This window comes from Castor canadensis, chromosome X (genome assembly GCF_047511655.1).
Source record: "Castor canadensis chromosome X, mCasCan1.hap1v2, whole genome shotgun sequence".
In the NCBI taxonomy this organism is placed as follows: Eukaryota; Metazoa; Chordata; class Mammalia; order Rodentia; family Castoridae; genus Castor; species Castor canadensis.
The window spans coordinates 100,040,218-100,065,189 of NC_133405.1; the positions used below are offsets into that span (position 1 = coordinate 100,040,218).

At 36.9% G+C, this 24,972-nt stretch overlaps 1 protein-coding gene across 2 annotated transcripts in view; it reads right to left on the minus strand.

Annotated features, from left to right (window-relative positions):
* Rp2 (RP2 activator of ARL3 GTPase) overlaps positions 1 to 22,380 on the minus strand; it is a 30,073-nt gene extending 7,693 nt beyond the window's left edge. For both annotated transcript variants that reach the window (XM_074064030.1, XM_074064029.1), the window contains exons 1-3: positions 22,080 to 22,380; positions 8,082 to 8,747; positions 3,934 to 4,048 (exon numbers count right to left, since the gene is read on the minus strand). In XM_074064030.1, coding sequence (XP_073920131.1) covers positions 3,934 to 4,048; positions 8,082 to 8,747; positions 22,080 to 22,181 — 883 coding nt within the window. In that variant the 5' untranslated portion in view covers positions 22,182 to 22,380. The remainder of the gene's footprint in view (positions 1 to 3,933; positions 4,049 to 8,081; positions 8,748 to 22,079) is intronic.
* Between the last annotated feature and the right edge of the window lie 2,592 nt (positions 22,381 to 24,972).

The window sequence follows — 24,972 nt, forward strand, 5'->3', positions numbered from 1 at the left end:
TGTGCTACATGATGTGATGTGAAGAGAAGGGCACTTCATTTCCTCTCCAAAACCCACAACCCTAGTCTAACCAGAGAAAACAGTGGACAAACCTAAGGTAAGAGACATTCTTGAGAATAATTGACTGGAAGGGTTCAAAAGTTTCAAGGCTATAAAAAACAAGGTAAGATTGAGGAACTATCACAGATTGGAGGAGATAAAGCAACTGAAAGCAATGTGGAATCTTGGAATGAATTCTGGAACTATAAAAGGATGTAAAGGGGAAAACTGATAAAATTTGAATAAATTTAACATTTTAATTGGTTGAATAGTTTAAATTAACAGCATTTTACTCACGAAAATTTTTCAGTTTTGACAAATGTACTATGGTTATGTTAACATTTGGGGAAGCTGGGTAAAGGGCATATAGAAACTCTCTGTACTATCTTTGCAATTTTTCTGTAAACCTAAAAATATTCTAATAGAAATATTTAAAAAAAACAAAAACATAAAAATGTCCTGTTATTTCTCATCTCATTCAAACTAGAACACAAAGTCTCTACGGTGGCCTACAAGGCCCTCCATTATCTGACTTCATCTCTGCTACTTCTCAGACCTCATCTACTATGCTTGAATAAAAGGGGAATGAATGGCCCTCTAAAACAAAGGAAGCGCATCTAGCTAATGTTCAGAGCCATCTGGGAAACCATTAAAAATGCAGATTCCAAGGGTACATCCCAAAGATTTTTGAACCATTCCTTTTGGAGTAGGAGTTGAAACTTTATATTTTTAAACGTACCCTAGATGGCTCTGAGGATCAGTCAGGTTTGGAAGGTTCTCAAAATGGAAAACAATGGATTCTCTTATTAAGCAATCAAATAGGTGAGTAACTGTGATGAGTGGAACTAAAGAGAAAAATTTAGAGACTCGGGTGCAAACTTTGATAAGAGTGAATTTTCAAGAGTAAGTTTACACTTTAAAACAGTGGTTCTCAACTGGGAACAATTTTGTCCCCTAGTGAACATTTGGCAATGTCTGGAAACACGTGCTGCTCCAATTAGAACTGGCATTTAGTGGGTGGAGGCCAGAAATGCTGCTACACATTCTACAATGCAAAGGAAAGCCACCATAACAAAGAATTATCTGGCTTAAAAGGTCAGTAGTGTCAAAGCTGAGAAACCCTGCCCAATCCACTCAACTCCTGCTAGAACATCTGCAGGTAGCCTGCTTACTATTCCACATGAACCAATGCACTACTGGGCAACTTACATTATTTTCTCCAACTTCTAAATTTTTTCACACATTATTGAAAGGTTGAAAGAACATTTCAATAAACATCCATTTTCCCTTCACCTATTCCTACCAAAATCCAAAGTTTGGACACATTTATTACATGCTACATACCATGTGCACACACATGCTTTATTTTTGTTTTGTTGACATCATGCTACTCAGCAGGCATCTTCTACCTAACCACAATACTATTATAATACCTAAGGAAATTAACAATTCTTACCATTGTTAAACTTCTCCCATTATCCCCAAAATGCTTTTATAGCTCACCCCACCCCAATCTAAGATCCAATAAGGGCTCATTCATGACGTTCAATTGTTATGTCTCTTTAGACTCTGTTTGTTTTGAGACAGGGTCTTGCTTATGTAGCACAGGCTGGCCTAGAACTTTCAATCCTCCTGCCTCAGCCTCTCTAGTACTGAGATTACAAGCATGCATCCCCCACTCCAGGCTTCTATAGAGTTTTTCAATCCAGAAGAGTTCCCCATCTTTTTTTGTTTGTTTGCTTGTTTTTCTCTATGACATTATCTGAAGAAACATGGCCCTTGTCTTGTAGAATGTTTTCTATTTTAGATTTGGCTCATTGTTTCCTCATGGTGTCATTTAACTTATTTCCTTTTCTTTTCATAAACTAGAAGTTAGGTCTTGGCTCAATTAGGTTCAAATTAAATTTTTGGTAAGAACACTTTGTAGGTGATTTAGTGTATTTCTCATTGCACCACATCAGGAGAAACACAGTGTCAGGGTGTCCATCACTGATGCTAAATTTGATCACTGTATTAACACTGTGAACACCACATCTCTGCTTTACAGGTTTACGTCCCCTGTGAATTGGGATGTATAAATTTCTGCTTAGAAGAAATTTCTTCCCCAATAGTTTTAGCATCTACTGATAATGTTTGGGCTGGAAAATGGTGATTTCCAAACTCTATCATTTCTGTTACACTTATTAGCTCACAGTATTTTGTTAATAGCAAAATTCTTCCCCTCCTTTTAAAAAAATTTACTGTGGATGCATGGATTTCTGTTGTTAAATCATTACCTTCACCATTCTTGTTTTTTTTGTTTTGTTTTGTTTTCTTGATGTTGGGGGTGGAACCCAGGACTTCACACATGCTATGAAGGCATTCTACTACTAAGGTACATTACCAGCCCCCATTTTTCTTTTTGATGGTCAAATTGTCCCCAAATTTGGTCAGTGGAAATTCTGTCAAGATGACTCTTATGACCTACTGACATGACCTCATCAGCCTTTGTGTATTTCCTATGGGCATTTCTGGTTCTTAAGACTTATTTATATAATGTTTATTTTTTGAAATTTCCATAATATTAGCTCATTGGTTTTAGTTCTACTTTTGGCAAAAACAACATTTTACTACTTCCATGTGGGGCACTTAAAGGCAGATATTATTATTTGGGTTGGAGCATTCTATGATACCACTTAACTAACACTACATGAAAACAGAAATCCTTAACTTAGAACTACTTATATGCTTACTTCATTCCTAACCCTCACACTTTAGGATGTGTATTACTTTTATTACTTGATTCCATTTCTGAAAGCTGCTGAAAGTTTAAAGGTTTGTTCTTAAGGTTCTATTGAATGTTCCCATGCCAAAATGATGGCATCAGAGGGGCCAGGTCATGATTTCAGATAGATAGATAGATAGATAGATAGATAGATAGATAGATACATACATACATACATACATACATACATACATACATACATAGATACATAGATAGATGGATGGATGGATGCTGAGGTGGATTCATGTACTAAGTTTGAGTAAGTCCTTGCTACTACCACAGTAATCACAAAAGTATGAAATACAGTAGTACTTAACATCTGAATTACACCTAGCATTACTTATTGAAATTATCCTAATAATCCTCCAATATTTTCATATAGGCTTTTAGAGTTTATTATAATTTCTTTATAAATAAAGAACATATAAATGCAGATAGATATGTCCTCTCTCTAGGGTACATCCAATTAGCACCGCATATTACTATGTATATTTGCTCCTGTCAGTCAAGAAAAGCCTGATAAACCTTGAACAATGTCCCTGCTCTAAACAGATTAATAGTACTCTAGAATCAGGACAGCTTCAAAAACATATAGGCAGACAGCAATGCTTCAGGAGAGCACACAAATTCCAGTTCCTCTCTTGTAGACATCTACCCAGTGTCTGAAATTTATTGGTGGCATCCACTCACTGGGGAAATTCTAATTCTACATGCAAAGTTAATCAATCATATTTAATACCTAAAATAGCATACCACTTTATTTATATTTCTTGTTTCTTTCTCAGTATGATGAAAGCCCATCACTATCAAGTACTTTGCAATACTGGGCAAAGCATATGAAGTATACTCTCAATAAAGGTACAATAAAATAATAAATAAAGATAATAAAACATAATAATAACATGTTACTTTTAAGTACTACGAACACAGAACAGGGTAAAAACTAATGCCTAACTTCTAGTCAGTTATATAGAACTTCTTGAATGATGTGAAATTTCGACATTTCTAAACAGTAATAGGAAAAGACAGATCAAATGAGATAGAGAAGACAATGTAAGAGAAATGTTTAAAGTAAGAATAAATTAAGTCAGCATGTCAAGAAAATAACCAAACAAGTATATCAATCATACCTTTGTTCAGAAGAGGAAGGTAATCAGGTGCTTTTTCCCGAAAAACTCTTTGAGCATCCTCCGCTTTCATAGTTACTTCCTTTGTCTGAACTAGGAAAAAGCCTTTACCAACCATCTGTGGAAAACAAAATTTCATTTAGATTTTAAAATGAACTTCTAAGACAAAATAATGTTTTCCAATTCGAGCATTTTTCTGTAGAAAATGCAACATAGCATACTGATTTTTGTTTTAGTTATGACTCTAATTCAAGGTGTTTGCTGTAACAAGTTCTCACAAGATTCCTTCTTCCAGATGGATGCTTCTAGTTGAGAATTAGTACTAGAATGCCTACTGTTAAGGCTAAGAGTCAAATAAAACTGGGTGTGGTGGCATATGTCTGTAATCCCAGTACTCAGGAGGCTGAGGCAGGAGCCTCAAGGCCTACCTAGGCTACACAGGCAGACCCTGTCTCTTAAAAAAAAGGATCAAATAAATTTAAGATATAAATTTTTAGCTAAAAACTTCAGTTTGGTGATACTACAAATGTTTAATGACAGAAGAATGGTTAAGAAAATTATGGTACATTTATATGATGAAATACCATAATTCATTACATTCATCATAGTTTATGAAATTTAACAAAGATGTTATAATAAAATGGGAAATTATTATGTAACAATGTTAATCTTAAAATGCTTACATAACACAAATCTGTATAGTATAACACAACAGAACATGATAGGTCACATTCATGGAGCATTTACTGTGTACCAGGCAGTTTGATGCACTTTACATGTATAATACATTTAACTCTCTCTTTGTACAGAGGAAATAACTAGGACAGTGTTTAAGAAAATTGTTCCAGGTCATGTAACTATGTAATAGACCTATGATTTAAACTCAATCAGATTGCAGACTAAATAAAACTTTTAAAATATTCCTAAAAGCACTACTTATGGTACAGTATAATTATGGATGAATCTTAAACTTATTTTTACTCTTCTTTATTTCTACAGTTCACTGCAATGAAAACATACTAATTTTAAAAAAGTTATGAAATTAAGTTAAAAAGGCAAAGTCATTCCAATCATTTAAATTCTTAGCAAAGCTTATTGGATTTTTAATAATAAAAAGTAATATATATGCTGAATACATTTGGAAAATAAAATATAGAAACAAAGAAATACCAAAGTGCTACTACTTAAAGATGACATTGCCATAGATATACATATTTCTTGTTACCCTTCACATTTTCCTTTCCCCCACTGCAGAAATAAAACCTGTTCCATACCACTACAAAAAGGAAACAAAAATCCTGCTCTTAATCAACTTCCCAAGAATATCCATAACTGTTAACATTTTAGTATGCATAATATTCCAGACTTACCTACTTATTTAAAAAATCAGTTACTTACACAATATTTTATAAATTTTTACTTACTTGGTTGTGAACATTTTCCAGCTATTCTGTAAAACCAGTGGTAATGGCTGACAGTATTTCATCCAATGATGAAATTATTGCATACCATACCATCAAATTGGATCAAACTCAAATCCTATTTCAGAACCCTCACTCAATGCTGCCTCAGAAAAAAGAAACACACATTTAAAAATTGCAGGAAATTACATGGACATCACTACCAGATGATGACGATAAAGTTACTTAAAATATCAGAAACCAACCAACCTACCTGTTTCTAATTTTCTAAACTGCTCATCATCTATTATTTTATAGTCAGATACATAACCTGACAAAATTATAATTAATTCAAAATACCATTACCTAAAATAATGAACTATGAAATTATATCTATTTTAATATTTCACTTAAGATATTTAATATTTTACTTAATCACTTTAATTTTAATATATTTACTATTTAAACATTTAAAAATTTTAATATTATAATCATAGTCATTTTAATATTTCACTTAAGACATAGTAAGAGACTCCTTTTTATGAAAATTCTTCTACTTTTGAAGCCCTGAAAATAGTGGTAACTAACCAGCTGAAATCATGAAATATACTCAAACATTCAAAGTCTAAACTGTCCTACACTATTTATATAATAATGAGAAATACTCAAATTTTATTTTTTTATCTTAGCATTAACTAAGTTTCTGTACATATTTCCCTGGGAACTCATGCTTTGTTTAAAATTATATGTAATCTCTCTTAATATGTGAGTTTTTAATCTTTCAGCATGTTTTGATGCTTTCTTCATATGTACTTAGAATTTTCTTTTTCTTTCTTGTATTTTCTCTTTTATTCTTTAATTCTGTTTTTTTTTTCAGAATGAGATAATTGTAACCAAAGAGTCCTTTGAGTCCACCTGCTTTCCATCACATTGCTACTCCAGCAGGCATCCATCCACTGTCCTTCACCACTGAGACAGCATAACAGCATGGTGTTTGAGGGTTAAGACATAGGAAGACACAGTCAGACTGCCTGTATTCGAATCACAGCTGTTTACCAGGTGAGTGACCTTTAGCAAGTTACTTTGTTGTCTATTTCCTTACCCGTCAAGTGGCACATATTTCATCAGGTTCCTTTTAACACTGAATTAATTCATTTAAATTCCTTATAACACTGTCTGACATACAGTAAACACTACATAAGTGTTAGCTATTACTGTGGGATTTTTGTTCATTTTGGATTCCAGAAGGACATGTAAAGAACATCACTCTTCCTGGTCATACTCCTTTCAAGGATATACGACACCACCATTTCACATATCAGATACCAAAGGTCAAGAATTAAGAACTTTGATGACTCATAAAGATAGACTGTGTTGATGGCTTTTTTCTTTAAACTTAAGTATTTTTATGTACATTCCTGATTACCTACCAGAAAGGATTTTAATTAATCTTTTCAAAAGTATGTGTAGATTTTAAAGTCACCATATAGTATAATGAAGATTTACCTCTCAGATGTTGAGTTAACATGGGATCATATAGCACAAGGGCCAGAAGCACATTTTTCTTATTTTACCAGATTTATAGCAAGCTTTTATCAGACAGGCATAATCACAAAAGAAAATACCAAAGTGTTAAAATTACACTTTGATTTCTGTTGTTTTGAAAACAACACTTCAGATATACTTTGTAGATTTCAGACATGGGTTTTCTGCATTGTAGATGCATGGCTATAGAAAGGTATCCATTTTTAATTTCTTTTCTAAAATCATTCCTTTTGATATGTTCCAACTTTTTAAAAAAGTCCCTTCCAAAAGAAACTTGATGAGTTTTCCATTTACTTCTCCACTTCTGGAAGTTTGATTTTTAGGTTTAACAGCTTCTTCCTGAAGAACTTCTGATTAATGGATAATGAATACATCCCACTGATGCCTCCTACCAGGGCACCCAACCAACAAAGGAACTGCTGCTTCTGGAGCCCCTAAGCCTCTCTGTCCTCAATTAGTTTTCAAGCCTTTGGAAGCTTCTACTCAAAGACCTCTTCTGTACTCATGAGTTCACCAAGAGCCGCTGCTCATAAGTCTATAACCTTTGCCACCCCAATTCCCAGCTCACTCTGCCACACCAACCTCCCCTCTACAGCAACAGGGCAATAGAAAATAGGAGCATGATGTGGATGATGCTCTCAGTCACAACAGGGTCCAAAAGCTGTATTCATCCTAAATGTCATTTCCACCCCTAACCAATTAAAACTTTGAAGAAATTTCCTCAGGAAATAATCATAAAAGGTTATCCTTTAGTGTATAGTACTGCTGTTGTGAGTTTCGGTGGGAATCATTTATTATAAAGAATTGGAAATGCTTTAAGGGCAGAGAATTTTGTCTCTGTACCTCCATCTACAGCATATACCATATTTCATTATTTCCAAGTTGCAATCAATCACAAGATATATTTTTAAGACAAGCAAAAATGCAGAAAACAAATGTGCATTGAAATATGGCAACAGTAACTTGCACATAATTGGTATTTAACAAATGCTGACTGAGTTGAATTCTATTTTTAAAATGACCCTTTGGGAAAGTATTTTGAGGCCCAAGCAACCTGTTTATGGACAACTCTTGTGGGCTTAGAGGGCAGAGGAGTATAACGGAGTTGCCAGTATTTCTAATAGCCAATTTGAAAAGAATGGAAGTTCTCCAGAGTGATGTCTTTCTATCCAGATGTATGTCTATTTCTCTTCTTTCTCTCCTTACCTCGTCGATTAGTTTCCTGGCATTTGCAATAGTATAATCACCAGCAAATAGCACCACTAAGCATGACTCATCACTGCTCTTCTGTCTCTGACCCCGGGATATTGGAACAATGCTTCTATTGGCTTCTGTAGAAACACGGACAGCTTTGAGCTCCTCAGTAGTAGGTATAGGGACATAGTCCTGAACCACAGCATTTTCTGGAAGAAGGCTCCAGTTCAGCTCTCCTGACACAGGGGTAAAGTCATGAATGTTACTCCATGTGTTATTAAAAATACTCAGCCCTGCATCTTTAAACTGGAAAGCTAATTCAGGGTAGTACCACTGAAAACAGCCAAACTTGATATTTGTGGAAGACTCAATAATGGGTTGAGTGGCACAGCACAAAAAGACTTCCAGCTTTCTACAATCACGCACACGAAATTGCTGGCAGGCTAATGTGCACTTGCAATCTCTACAATTCCGGAAAAACACACTGCCTTTTACAGGTCCCAGAAAAATTATGCAGTTAGTACAGTCATCAATGGTAACTGTAGCAGAGTGATCAAAAATATAGATGTTACAGTTTTCACAGTCTTGAATGAGAAACTGTTGTCCTGCCACTTTCCCAGGTAAACGACCTGCTGTTTCATCCTTCAGTCCACTGAACATGTAGTCTTTTGGATCAACCTGTAGGAACAAAACACAGATCTTGAGCATTATTAACATTATTCAGTATAAATTAGTAAGTGCCTATGGGTCCCAAGCATACTTTTTAGTGCTAAAATGTTTGTAATCTCAATGGACTTTGCAATATAGTAAGAAAATAAACAGGACAATTTTTTTTCTCCAAATAAATAAAAGGCATGAGGAAAGATAGAAGGAGAGGAAACTTGTTAAAGGTTCAAGAACATATCCATCAAATATCATGCGTAGACATTGCTTGGATCATGTTTCACACATGCCAACTCTAAACACATTTTTGAGGCAACTGGAAAAATTCACACACACACATACACACAGACCATATTACATGTTATTAAGGAATTTTAATTTTATTAAGTGTGACAACAGCATTATGCTATATGAGGGGAAAGGACCTTATCAATTAAAAATTAAAATGCTTAAAAATTATAAGCCTACTTGTGGGGAAGAGATAAGGAGGACCAAGGTTCAAGACCAGCCCAGGCAAAAACATCACAAGACCCCATCTCAACCAATGTCTGGGCATGGTGACTCGTGCCTGTCTTCCCAGTTATGCAGGGAAGCACAAATTGGATGGTTGTAGTCCAGGCTGGCCTTGGCATAAAGCAAGACCCTATCTTAAAAACAACCAATGCAAAAAGGGCTGGTGGAGTGGCTCTAGTGGTAGAGCATCTGCCTAGCAAGTGCAAGGTCCTGAGTTCAAATCCCCAGTACTGCCTCCCCCCGCCCACCAAAAAATATTAGCCTGTATTATCTATAGGAAGAAAATATGCACCTGGACAACGTGAGTTTCCAGTTCCTTTGGCCACTACACTCCTCATTATAATACAACAGTTATGATCTTGGCTAACATATATATATATATATATATATATATATATATATATCCACCTCCCAGGAGATGGGTCTACTTTCTATCTTCTATCAAATTGCATTTCTGGGCATGCAAAGCTAAAGGGAAGCTTGAGTGACACTATGGCTTGAGTCTCCCCATGAGTTAACCCAGATGACACCCACATCATCATTTCTATTGTCAACAGGCTTTTAGCCTATTTGGAATCTACATAACCAAAAAATTTACATGGAGTACGAAGGTCAAGAATATATATATTTTAACAATCATTCTAGTAAAAGTGGCCATATAGGAGCCACTATCCTATGCATCCATTCTAGTAGGAATATATTATTTTAAGCTGGGGATGTAGCTCAGTGATAGAATATGTGTGTACCATGTGTAAGGCCCAGGCACTGCAAAATAAATAGATAAAAAGAATATACTATTTCAGCTTTCTGATGCTTTTTCTTTTTCTGACACTTCACCTTCATTTATTTATTTTTTGGTGGTACTGGGGTTTGACCTCAGGGCCTCATGCTTGCTAGGCAGGTGCTCTACCACCTGAGGCATGCTCTCAGCACTTTTTTTTTAATTTATTTTTTTATTATTCATATGTGCATACAATGCTTGGGTCATTTCTCCCCCCTGCCCCCACCCCCTCCCTCTCAGCACTTTTTGCTTTAGTTACTTTCCTGGTAGGGTCTCATGATTTGGTCTGGGCTGGCCTTAAACCCAGTCCTCCTACTTAAGCCTCTCAGTACCTAGGATTCTATAGACATGAACTGCCATGCATGGCTTATTGGTTGAGATAGGGTCTTGCTAACTTGCTTGCCTAGGCTAACTTCAAACCTGATCATTCCACTCTCTACTTCCGCCAGTAGCTGGCATTACAGGTTTGTGCCACCATGCCTGGCCGCTGCTACTTCACCTTGAAAATTTCTTTAGAGCCAGGTATGGTGGCTCATGCCTATAATCCAAGCTACACAGGAGGCAGAGATAGAAGGACTATGCTCTGAGGCCATGCCAGGAAATAGCATGAGACCCTATCTGAAGAAAAAAAAAAGGCTGGGGGTATGACTCAAGTGGTAGACTGCTTGTCTACCAAATGTGAGGCCCTAAGTTCAAACTCCAGTGCCAAGAAAAAAAATTTTTTATTTAAATATAAATAAAACTTCATTAAAAAATTCTAAAATTGAAATTAAAAAAGTAAATAAAAATAAAAAATAAAGTAATGGACACTTATAAAAAACATTTTGAAGTTAGTCTTTAAACTCATTTCTCCTTAGTTATTTGGAAATGTATATTTAAATTTAAAAATATTCAGAAAATATGTGAGAATCATTTAATTAACTGAATTATTTTCAGAAAATGTAGTATTGGTCTAAGTCTTTGACACATGCTAAAATTTGCTTACAGTCAAGATAAGATCAAATTTAATCACTATTTCATGAGCTAGCATGTATTCTCTAATTATTGGCTACAAAGTCCTGTGAATATTAATAGATTAAATTTATTAACTGAGCTGTTAAAATTGTCCATTGATTTAGGGATGTTGAAATCTCCTAGTTTTAATGAATTTAAGATTTTTTCCTTGTAGTTCTATTAAATGTAAAATCATATATGTATCATTTTGATGTATATTATATAATTTTAAATGCATACATGCTTAGAATTTTTATATTTTCGTGGTGAATTGAACCTTGCATAATTTCATAATGATTCTCAATATCCTCACTAATGCCTTTAGGATTAAAGTCTATTTTTCTGGCTGCTGACATAGCTACCCCAGCTTCATCTGGGCTAGTATTTCTCAGGTATATCCTCTTTCATCTTACCTTTTATTTTTTTGTGTGCCATTAGCTATAGACATATCTATTATAATGAGCATAAAACTAGGTTTTGTTTTCTTACCTCCTAACAATCCCTTTTAACTGGTGAGTTTAGGAAATTTATGTTTGTTTGGTTATTTATACATTTTGACTTGATTCTACCATTTTAGTTTTTGAGACATACTTATACTTCATATATTCCTCCCTTTCTTCCTTTTTCTTCCCTACCCTCCCTTCCTTCTTTCCTCCCTCCCTCCCTTGCTTCCTTATACTTTATATATTCCTTCCTTCCTTCCCTCCCTCCCTTCCTCTTCTCTCCCCACCTCCCTTCTTGTCTTTTTTTCTTTCTTTCCTGTTCCATTTCTTGCTTCTATGTAGTTGGAAATTTTTCTTCTTTAAGTACTCTTAAAATCTGACCATATATTTTTAATTTAATAAAGTTTAAAGTCAAGCAAAAAAATATGAAATTGAACATAAATCCAAATTGAAATATATTTCTCTATCCTTTCACAAATTGATGAATGGATCTCAGTTTCTAAATTACAATTGGTATCTGTGATATGCAACAGAAAATGAGAGAACCTAAGGGACAAGATCACATGTCAGCACTTGCACTTGCATCTTCAAAATTGATGAAACCATCTACTGAGCTATTGCTACTGTGTAACTTTTGAAATTTTGCCATTTCCATTCCCAGATATTCTAAACTATATCTCATAGACTCTTTTTAAATGTCTGGAATCTGTCACATTAACTTTTTACTTCAACTGAGCTATCAAAATTAAATCACTGGGTTTGACTACGACATGTCATTAAAAATGTATGTGTATATGCATATACACACATATATATATATTTGTATTATATATATAATCATTGGGGCTGGGGTAATGTATGTGCTTAGCATGCACAAGGCCCCAGGATCTGCAGTAACACACACACACAATAATACTGTGTGTAAAATATATGTATATATACAAAATATGTATATACAATATAGTTATATATTCTCTCTCTATATATACACATATATATATACACACACACATTAAAAGGCCATTCTGATTTCTTCCAAATGACTTTTTAATTCACTTGAACTATTTTAACTATTTGTAAATATATAAAATTCATGTAAAACTATTTATGTACCAGAAACAAACTCCTTCACAGTATATAAAAATTATTTACAAAGCAAAATGTAATCATCTTGGTCATTAGCAAACTAACAAAGTGACTTGTTCAGTATTACACAATAAATATTATATTTATCCAGTTTCATATATTGCACTAGGTGAAGCACTGGTACATGATGGAACAATAAAAGAGGTACTTGTTTTCCAATCTCAATTCTGTCACCTATGAGCAACACGATCTTGAAAAAGTCACTTTAACTTTCTGGTTCTCCAGTCAGTCAACCAACATTTGAATACCTAATATGAGCCATATATTGTTTTAGCCACTAAAATGAATTTGACCAGCTCTTTCATTAAGGAAGTAAACACATACTTCAATAGATCATTTTTTAAAACCTGGTCATGTAATAAGAGGTGCTGAGAATATTCTGGAAATACAAAGCAGAGACATGGCATGATACAAGACCTGTACAAAGTGTGCATAAATACGATGGAGTTGAGCAGGTAAAAGGAATGGAACTAGAGAAGAACAACCCCCTCTTCCCATGCCAGACAGAAGAACAGAATGAACAAAGTAAAATTTTTCAGGAAGCAGAAAGAAAACTGAAAGTGGCCTGGTGTTAACTGCTCTGGTTTATGTGACTGGATACTGATGGTGCCATGAACAAAAAATGGAAAATACAGGAGGCAAGACAGGTTTAATGTAGGACGAGGTGTTCAAACAATTCCATTTCTACGTACAACATTCCAGTTTGGTCTCCACCAAGATGTTGACCTAGCATAGTTGCTGGCTCCATTGCCGAAGATCAACCCTAAAGGAACCAGGAAAAGAAAATGCACTTGTGTAGCATGCACAAGGCCCTGAATTGGATCCCCAGGATTGCAAAATAAAATAAGATACAAAATAAAATCTAAGGAGTGTTTGTATTGTTTGTTTGCTGAGACAGGGTCTTTGCCAGGTAGCTGATGCCAGCATGGAACTCAATATGCAACCCAGACTGGCCTCATACTCGAAATCTTCTAAGGAGAAGTTTCTAATCCTGCTTCTCTTAATTATTGATAGGCCAAGTAGAACCCAAAATTAAAATCAACAAATACAGAAAATCTGTACCACACAACAAATTATCTTGAGTTCCACATACAACAAGTAGAGTAAGCATAGTTTTTCACAAGCATACGTTAAAGATTTTCTAAAAAAATAAAACTGAGCTTGGTAATCCGAGCACTAAGGAGGATGGGGCGGGAGAATCAAGAGTTGGAGGCCAGCCTTTGCTACATAGCAAGACCCTGTCTCAACAAACAAACAAACAAACATGTATTAGACCACAAAGAAAGCCTCAGCAAATTTTAAATAATAGATTATTTATAGATTGTGATTTGGGACCAACATATAATTAAGTTAGGAGTTAATAACAAAAGTTAATTCTCATCTACTTAAAATTTCAAAAGTACTGCTAAATGACTCATAGGTTAAAGAAGAAATCAGTCAAAATCTAAAAATACTTGCAGTTAAAAGTTAAGACATCACATAAGAAGAAAGTCATAGCATAAATTAATGTTTTAGAAATCAGATATAATAGAGAACATCAGCAAAGACTCAAATAGGTTCTAATAGGGAAAACTTCTGATAAAAATGATAAAGAAATAAGAAAATACAAATATAGTAAGGGAAAAGGGGGATATAATTGTAAAGAGATTTAAAAGAGAGTATCAATAGCTATATGTCCATAACTTTGGAAAGATTTTATCCATGAAATAAACAAGTAACTTATAACAGTCAAAAAGAAATTAAAAATTTAAATAAAAAGCTACTGCAAATTGAGTATTCCTTATCTGAAATGCTTGGGACCAGGAATATTTTAGATTTCAGAATTTTTTCAGGTTTGAGAATACTTGCATAGACTTGATTGGTTAAGCAATCCTAATCTGAAAATCTAAAACTGCTTGAGCATCACGTCCATGCTCAAAAAGTTTCAGAGTATTCTTTTATTAAAGAAATAGCTGGGCTCTGATGGCCCACAACTGTAATCCTAGTTACTCAGGAGGCAGAGATCAGGAGGATTGTGGTTCAAGGCTATCCAAGACAAACAGTTCAGGAGACTCTATCTTGAAAATATCTAACACAAAGAAGGACTTATGGAGTGGCTCAAGTGGTAGAGTGCCTGTGTAGCAAGCATGAAGCCCTGAGTTCAATCCCCAATATCACCAAAAAAAAAAAAAGAAAGGAAAAAGAAATAGAAGCAGTAGCTGATTTACTCCTATAAAGACTCTAGGCCCTAATGGTTTTACCAACTTATTCAAATTTCATTCACTCCACTCTTAAACCCTTAAAAGACAAAAAGGAAACAATCTTAACTCATGCTACTAGCTTGCCTAGCAATGGCCCTGATAAGAAAACCAGAGATAAAACAAAAAGAAAATTTCTGGCCCATTTCATGCATACCCATACATGAAAAAAAAAAAACTCAAATTAAATCAATCCTTTTCGAGAGAAAATGTAACACCACGTTGCATGTATCCTGGGTTGTGTGAAAATGGTTCAGTATTAGAAAATCTTTAAATGTAAATCATCGCTATGGGATACCAACCTAGTCCTAACTCCTATTGCCCTCCCACATGAACTGCATTCAACAGTAGATCTAAAGTACTTGCTGTGATATACATGACCTGATTCTCTTTTACCCAGAATGTCCTCTCCAAGTTCTACTTACCCACCTGTCAAACATTTGCAGGATCCCTCAACCAAAAGCATGCTCCCTTTTCTGAATAACTACAGTACCTTAAATGGCAGTCTATGTCCCCTACTGTATATGTAAGCTGTAAGCTAGATTCCTGTAATCAATCTATTTAGAACTCAAATACTTCTCTCAACACTACTACCTCCTTGCTTTTCTTTTTATCCAAAGCACTTAGCTTCCTTAGAATATATGAATTATATTTATTGTCAGTCTCTCCCTTCTCTTCCATGAAAACATAAGCTCCATGAGAGAAGGGATGATCTGCTTAATTTATCCTCCCTTGTCCCCAGCACCTACAATAGTGACTGCTACTACAGAGACACTCCACATACTTGTTAAATCCATTTTAATTGCTTAATCTTGGTTACCTAAGAGTGTAACCTAGGGTAGGTGGTCTACAGGTATTATGTAAATAGTAACTAAGGTTGATAATCAGACTTAAGGGGAACTTAAGGCTTCTCTACACCCCATTCTCCACTCCATCTCTAAAGATACTGATCAAAAGTAAAATGGGAGCTGGGGGCAAAGCTCAGTGGTAGAGCTCTTGGCTAGCATGCACAAAATCTTGAGCTTGATTCCCAGCACTGGGAAAAAAAGAACAAAGTAGTATTCTTAGGACAATCAATTGGGTCACTATTCAAGTTGGCTACCTTCTGAATAGGAAAAGAAAAGAATTATAGTTATACACAAAGCCTGGAAGAGGCACTCCTTGTAATGCCTGTCCTTAGTCTTTCTGTTTCACATTCTCTTCTCTCCAATACTTGCAGTAAAAGGAGGCTGAGGCTGCCTTCCACTTGGAAAAGCCAGTAGAAGGGGATGAGAATACAGTCATGGAGCAGGCTAATGTAACAGGATCTTGATCTAGTCCAGGCCTTAATGTTGGAAAAAGGAACATGAAAGAGTGGTTTAAGTCAGTTCTGCTTTAGACCTTAGGGAGGGTAAAAACATTCTCTGATCATTGTCTTCCAGGCTCCAATCCACTTGCCACACTGGGGGTGCTAAGATCAAAAGTGCCATGAATAGGTGTAGGGAAAAGGAGCCTTCTCTACAAAGGCCTGAGGCTAAATGGGTAAGAGGAAGCTGCATGCCTCAGTTTGTGGTTTATCTCACTGTGCCAGAAATTTCTTAAAACTTTTATGCAAAATTTTGTGTGCTTTCTGGGAAATTGATTTGGGGTTCAAGATTCTGGCCAAATTATCTTTGCCTGAAGACACAGATAAGTTTGAACATTTGTAAGCATATTTATCTGGGAGTTAAGTAAGTTTAAAATACACTGCTTTGATAAAAAAAAATAATAGTTAATATCTATTGCTTATAAGAATTTAGCTAATGTTTTTTGCATGGCAAATGATATAAGATACATTATCAGATGTATAGTAGATAAATAATAAATTTCAACTGTATAAATTACTACTTAGAGTTAAGTATTGTTTCAAATACAGAAATAAAATCTACTTAATTTACTCAGGAGACAGAGATCTGGAGAATCACAGTTCAAGGCCAGCCTAGGCAAAATGTCCATGTGACCCCCATCTCAACCAATAACTGGATGAGGTGGCATATGCCTGTTATTCCAGCTACATGGGAAACATAAATAAGAGAATCACATTCCAGGCCCACCTAAACATTAAACAAGGCCCCATCTCAAAAATGACCAAAGCAAAAAGGGCTGGCAAAGTGGCTCAAGTGGCAGAGCATGTGCCTAGCAAGCACAAGGCCCTGAATTCAATACACAGTACTAAAAACATCTATTTTTAAATTACCAAGCTGTTGTCTTATTAATTAGCATGGGCCATGTTATGGACTGAATGTTTGTGTCTCCCCAAAACTCATATGTTGAAGATTATCCTCCAATATCATGGTATTTGGAGGTGGGGCCTTTCGGAGGCATGTAAATTTAAGAGGCCCTTTAGATGGGAGTAGCACATCTAAAGTATTCCTTATCTGAAAGGAACACATCTAAGTAATGGAGGGGATTATTTGATTAAAGTATGATATATACATGTGTGAAATACTAAGGCAAAACTCTCTTGAACAATCAATATATACTTTAAAAAATAAAGGATAAGAAGGTAAAACAGGTTCTGTCCAGGGGTGGGTACCAGTGGGAAGGGGGAGGGTAAATGGAAAGGGTGAAGGAGGGTGAATATGGTCGATGTACTTTGTATACCTGTATGAAAATAGAACAATGAAACCTGTTGAAATTGTTCTAAGACGTGGGGAGGGAGGATGAGGGAGAATGATGAAGGGGGTGAATCTAAGATCCATCCTAAGCACATATGTAAATGTAACAATGAAACTCCCCTGTACAAAAATTGTTTTAAAAAAGAACTAAAAAAAAAAAAAAAAAACCAGATTCAGAGACACGAAAGTGCTCTCTTTCTCCAAGAGCAAGAAAGCACACAGAGGATAGCCATAGGACACAGGAAGGCTGCCATCTCCAAGCCAAGAAGAGAGTCCTCATTGCTGAATCTATTGGCACCTTGATCTTAGGATTCCCAAGCTCTAGCACTCTGAGAAATAACTTTCTGTTATTTAAATCAGGCACTCTGTGGTATTTGTTATAGCAGCCTTAGTTGGCTCCAACTGCAAAAGTGGTCTCTCTCTCTCTCTGTATGTGTGTGTATGATGGGGGTGTAGGGGGCACTAGTGTGCTTGATCTCTGGTGAGTCTTCTTCTAAGGACACTAATCCTATAGGATCAGAGCCCCACCGTTATGACCTCATTTAATCTTAATCCCTCAGAGGCTCCATCTCTAAATACAGCCACATGAGCGGTTAGACCTCAACATAATATGAATTTGACAAACATTCATTTCATTGACAGCTGCCATTGCTGAGGAGTTACATGTAATTTACTACTCTTCTCAGTATTTTCTCTGGACATTCCAGTCTTCCTAGTTCACAGGGAGAACTTGATCCTTTATCTAAAGATTCTACAGCTAATAGTTTTGTAGTATAAAATTATTTGGATTGTCAACCTGGTCTTCAAAGGAAAAAGTAAGAATTTATGCTGCTGCATTTTGTCAACAATTCTTAAAAGTTCTTCAGTAAGTAATAAGAAGCAATCTGAAGCTTAGACCCACAATGATTTTGCAAAAGTTTCCAGTTCTCAAAACCACGAGCATAGAAAGGTCATAAATTTAATTACTTTTACATAAGACCCATTTATGAAGTGAACTTAATTTAGGCTGTATTTCTTACTACAATCCTTAAAAGGTATGGATATAGTTTCAAAATCAAAGAAAATTTTCAGGGGTTGGAATCAATCTGATATTAATTTAATGTCCTACAACTACTGGACTAGTTAAGTATTATTTTTTTTAACAGAAAACAAATGTGAACATTGTATTCTTTTACTGAGCAGGAATGCAAATTTTTTGTTAAAATTTATGTCCATAAAAAAGAAAAAAAAATTTGTCTCCTCAGTTAAATTCCTGTGGTAATCTAAGATAGAAAAATGGAATTTACTTTTAATGAAAATCGAACCTGCAAAAAAAAAACTTTAAAGAAAAAGTAGCAGCTGGTAAAGAAAAATCACTCAGCTTCTGCCAATCTCTCTTGGGCCACTGGCCCTTAGACCCCAGCCATCATGGTGCGGCGAAGCCCAGGCTACATGGAGAACATCTGGCCCTCAGCCCCAGTAAAGTTCTCAGATGAAAGCCAGCATCAACTTGCCAGTCAGCTGTGTGGTAAAGCAAGCTACCTGGAGGGTAGATCCTTCATCCCCCAAGCAAGATGCCACAGTTGATGCCACCTTGAGCAAAGTCAACTGCTTAGCCATCACAAAGTGCAGAGTTGTGAACAAAATAAATACTTGCCACTGTTTTAAACTATTAAGTTTTGGGGTGGTTTAGTATACAGGAATGGATAACTAGAATACATATTTAAATGGATGGTAAAAATGCATTTAGCTTCCTACTCAGTGCAGATACTTTTTTCTAGTATGTCACTCTCCAACCTCTGAACATTCTAACACAGAGCTCAGTTCCTCACAAAGCCACTCCTTACACTGATGAACAACTATGGGAATTATGATCTACTTTAAGTTCTAAGTTCTGTCCTTAGAGATGATCATTACTGTCTAACCTCTCTTCTTCAGGCCAGGCCTTTGTCTTACTAAGTAATAGAGAAATCTTTAGCACTGTCTTCCTTGACAGGCAAGGAACTTAAAATGCAGACATTGGCTGCTTTACCCAAAATTATGCAACAGATACTTGAATGTCTGGTATGAGGCTTTTGTTTAGTATTAGTTTTATTGAGTATGAGACAAATGTAACAGATACAAGATGTATTCTTCAAACTCAGATCCAACTTTTACTTAGTCCATCATTTGGAAAATGATGTAGTGTTCTCTATCCTCATTTTTGTTATTTAGAAGGAAATATTGGCATAAAGAACTGGAAAATGAAAAATGCTTTTCTGTACCACTTCATCCTCACTTGACTTTTATCTAAATGTTTCCTAGTTTAACTCCAAAACATCTGTAAGCATTATAATTTTGGGTCTTCCTTGGTTCTGAATACATATATATTGAATAAATTGCATAGCAGCATACAGAAAACAAGGATAAAACCATTTTTTCCAAATCATTTAAATGCAGATCCTATAATCCAAAAAATATTTCCCATGTCAGTATACTGATTGTTTAGTAAGCTTTTCTTATTCTTATTTCTTCTTATTCTTTTCCAAAATTCAAAGCAACAGAAAATTAACTTCTTCCACTGTTGATTACTGTATATCAGTTGCCATGACAACATTTAATCCCCAAACATTCTTTCTAATTGAGGCAATTTTTCCCTGCTTTAGTCCCCAAAGACTGACCCAATTACAAACTAAAAACCCAAAACCCAAGGGGTAACCCTCAATAAAAGTTACTCTGATTATATGACCTAAGGAAAATTTAAAAACCACTTTTCAAAGTTGAAAGGAAACTTCAGGCAACTCATTTTGGTTTTTATATCTAAAGTCTTACAAGTTGAATGGTAATTTTCTGATCTAACTTTAAAACAGTATTTGCCAGTTGGGGATACAGGCTTGCCTAGCATGCACCAGGCCCTAGATTTGACCAGCACCACACACACAAAGGGGTTTTAATTTTTATTACACACAGAAATGTGAGCTTATTTTACATACCCAACAACATCACTCACATCCCTATAACTACAGTACCTGGTAATGTTCTCAAAAATATTCTGTTTCTATACAATAGAAAATTTACTGCATGCTCATTTTGGAGGGAAAACCTTAGATGTTGGTGTCCAGTATTCTGTTTCTTTTTCAATGCCTCCACTTAGCGAAGGAAAAAAAGAAGAAAATCAAAGAACACATCCCAACTAACCTGAAATTTATGTTAATAAAGGTTATCCTGAGATAATTTATTGTGAAACAATTAGTCAGCAGCAACCAAGAGTATTGTAAAATGAAAAGCAATTTAGTTTGCTCCTGTAAAACAAACAGCTAAAACAATAAAAACACAACTTTCTCTGTGGCAAACAGTTCAAGATTGTTAGATATCCTAAGGGTAAGGGAAATGAAACTTTCAAAACCCACCACCAAATAACTTTGATAGGTATTAATGTACAGTACAACAAAAAGCACAATAATTTCCTTTCCTATATTATAAAATGCTGCTATCAAGTATGGATAAAAGGGAATAAATCTAACACGAGACCCAAGAAGAGTCTGGGGACTAGAGGCAGAAAGACAGCCTGAGAATTCTACATAAAGCTTCTAATTTCTTAAATCTGGCACTTGGAGAATCTAGTTGACATGAATAAATTCTGCTGGGGACTGGAAATCATACAGGAAGGTCTGGAATATCAAAACTTTAACAATAAACTTACTACAAAGTTTCTTGGTGTAAAGATACAGTGTATAAAGCAAGAATTAACTGTTTATAGCACTCATCTTAAAATCTGACACTTGTCTGGAAGAGAAAAACAATCTGTAAGTCTCTTGAAGTATTTCACTAAGCAATTTTACAAAGCCCTAGTGAACAACTCTGTAGGAAGAGGGAACATTATGAAATGTATGACTAAGTGTGTTTTGTGCAAGACTAGGGGACATTTTCAAAGCCTTTTAGTTTCTGGCTATATGTAAAAGTGAACATAAGGGCGTTTTCATTCATATGCTAAGAAGATAGTGCCTGGTTTATGCCGGGTACTTTCACCTTACCGTCTTAATACACTTGCCAAGACTCACTCGACTTTCCTTATTTCTTTCTGGTAACTGGAAGAGGAGGAAGAGCAAAGGTGAACATGAAACAGTCCACTAAGTAATTGAGAAAATTCAGCAGTGGATTAGACCATGAGGCACCAACCAGATTTGCCGAGGAGGGCAGACAAAAGAGAAACAGCCACGGAACAGAAGCCGCGAAAAAGATGAGAATCAGTCCCCTGTGTGTGTAATTCGACCACTGGACCAAACCCCGCTGGGCGCTGCCAGGGAAATGGGACTGGAGATTCAGCGCATTCTCGGCTCCCTCCCTCCGCAGAGTGTGTGCTCTGAAGGAAAGTCAGTGCAAGTCAGAGCGCGAAGCCCAGGGAAAGCCCCCGGGGGTCCATCTACCTGGACCATGAACTCTAAGTCCCCTTTCAGGGTTTCACAGCCCTCTGGGACGCCCCCGTCACTAAGAAAGTCGGGCATCCCGACTCAACTCTCCGCGCTGCAGAAAGATAAAGCAGTTGTTGAGTCCGCCCGCTCCGCGCTCCCGGGACCCTATGGGACCCTCGCGGGGCCGCTCGAGAAGGCTGAGATCAGGGGCTGACTTCAAGATTTTACCTTCTCTCTTTGGTCCCAGCTGTACTGTTTGGGCCGCTCCTCCTCGTTCTCAGGCCGTGACTCCTTCTCAGTCTTCCGCCTCTTGGAGAAGAAGCAGCCCATGGCCCTGGCCTGCGGGTCTCGCGGATTGACCCACTCGCTCAGTAACCTCCAGAACTAAAACGTGAACCCTGGGCGTCCCGGCCCCGCAGCTCTCCCGACACCGCCAGCAGTGCCGCCTAGCTGCCCGCAGCCTTGCCCGCCAGGCCCTACGCCCCTTCCTCTTTTCCCCTCAGTCTCCCTGACTACCCTCTGTAGCCAATGATCGCTTAGCACTCATTGAACCAATCAAAGCCCGGAGAATTGCTCTGCGCAACCTACGAACACAAGCTGACTGACGTACTCACACACCAATCCCCGCCCAGCTCCTGCATCAGCCAGCGGCGAGGTAAGTCGGCTGTGCAGCATATACAGTGGACTCCGCCCCCAGCTCTGTCTTGTCCCGCCCCCAGCCCCGCCTCTCCTGGAAATGCGTGGGGCTCTCAGGCAAGTGGGAGGTTGGACTTGGCTTCAGAACGTTTTGCCCCTTGTTCTCAGATTCCAAATTCTAGGCGCGGAAGGGATGCCTACTTGTATGTTAGATTTCTTGTATGACGCAAGTCGCGAAGGTACAGGAATTTCTGCTGACACAGGATGGCCCAGAAATTCGTATTCCTCATTCCTCCCGTCATCACCCTCCCATCCACCCCACATCTGGCCAGAGCACCTCTTAGGAACCTTCCCCCACAACTCCCCTAACTCTTTTTTGCTCTTTCTTAAAAGTTTCAGGCATCGCTCTGAAATTGCGTATGTACTCAGTAAAATAATTAATCGGTATTGTCTCCGTATTAAAACTGTTAATTTCTTGAGACCAAAAAGCATATAATAAAAGGGCATGTAACTTTGAGTCCCCTAGCCTGGCCCAAGTCCATGCTAGGTGCTCAACGAAATGTTGGCGTGTATGGTAGTGAAGGAAGCATTTAGACCTCTTTTGCTATTTCTTCCCAAAGAAAGTGAACAAAGGGTGGGAGTGGGGGACACGTGAAGTTATGGCAAAGGGGTTTTTGAAACTCAAGCAGTTTATAGCCTAGTGGAGGATATAAACACTGCCATATAAACAATCAGATCTGTTCAAAGCAAATGGTATAGTGTTGGTCTGAGGATATTAAAATATTAACATTTGTTCTACTTGGGTCGAACTTTACTACAATACACATGTGTTGCTGATGTAGTAGACCTGGTAAGTTGGCTTCTCTGAGGTACAGTATTTTGACATCTTTGTAGGACATCAAATGCAGCCAAGTTCAGGTACAAATTTTGTTTTTTACTTCCCACCCTTAACATCTAGTGTGTATCTAGTGTGTAGCCTCTGCCTTAACATGAGCATAAACAACGTTCCCCTTTTCACTTCCTGCCTTTATTGCACAACTAGGAAGAAAAGTACAGTGCATAAGTATTGGAAATTGCTGTAAATTTTAGTTCCATATATTAGGCAATAAAATCTTCACCCAGTGCACCTGTTTTTCTTCTTCAGAGTGAAATGAAATTTCTGTGAGGATGATTTTGGATTTGATCCTCATTAGACATTTTCTATTCATAAAATGTTAAAAACTTTGATGACCACATAGTGCAGCGGACAAGACAGAGATTCAAACAGATTCAGGGACTTGTCTGTGGTCACAATGAAGGTGACAGAGCAAGGACAAGAAAAACCCCGAGCCTATGTTGCCCAGTGCCTACTCCTGCTTTAAATTTGTTCCTCTTAATTCATTACAGATAAAAAAGTAGAGGAGCATGTGTTTCAGCCTTCTGATGCCTATGGGAGTTCTGTCCCACTGTGATAACGCTCCTCTTCATGAACAAACAATACAACAAAACTAGTTTTAGAGAAGCAAAAACTCCCATTGTTTTGAAATATGCATTAATGAGAAAATCCAACCTGAAACAAGCATATATCCAACAGCGATCCTTTCAGGGAATCCTTAAATAATAGTGAAGATAAAGCCCCCTTTCTATGAATTCCCATTCTATCATCAGCCTCACTCACCCAAAATTCAATAAAACAAAGTAAATTAAATTTAAAACTGGGGATTAGAAAAGCAATGAATAGAGCTGGCACTGATTCTCTCTCTGAAGGCTAGTGCTAGTTCTCTCATATTCTCTCTCTCTCTCTCTCTCTCTCTCTCTCTCTCTCTCTCTCTCTCTCCTTTTCTCCCTCCTTTTCTCCTCCCTCCATGAATTCTCTTCACTACTTTGTGCAAACTAGCTCTTTGCCACTCATGGCTGGCAACTATACCACTCCTGGCCTTTCTGTCCAGGTGCATGCTATAGCCTTTATGTTAATTCAGTCTATCAACTGGAGATGATCAGATAAATTGCTGGGCAGTCAATAATGGATTGGCTCTGGGTCAATGTGCTCCCATGGTCTAGTGGCTACAACTTCAGGAATGAGCTCCATATTGCAAATGCGAGGGGAGAGCAGGTCCTGAAAAGGAATATGCTAGCAGCAGCAACCCTGTGAAGTCCAGGCAGAGGTTGGTTGCTCCTTCTGCTTGGCCCCCTTCTTTATTTGTACTCTTGTGACCTCTTTTCTGTAGAAGGCTGTTCTACATGTCCAGCTTAAAGTATATATTTATCTGTATTAAAATGGTGGGTTGTGGGTTTACGCCTAGCCACAAGCTCTAGAGATGGTTCTGGGTCCTCTGTGTCTTGACCACAGAAGTGACGTAGTCACTTCTCAGATGACAGTCCTGAAGCAGTGTATCTTTATGACATGAACAAGACAATTATCCCCGCAACATAAGTTAGAAAATGGGCCCATGCTTGAGTTGACCGGACGTGTCCTAGCTCACTCTGCACCCACCCGAGGAAACAC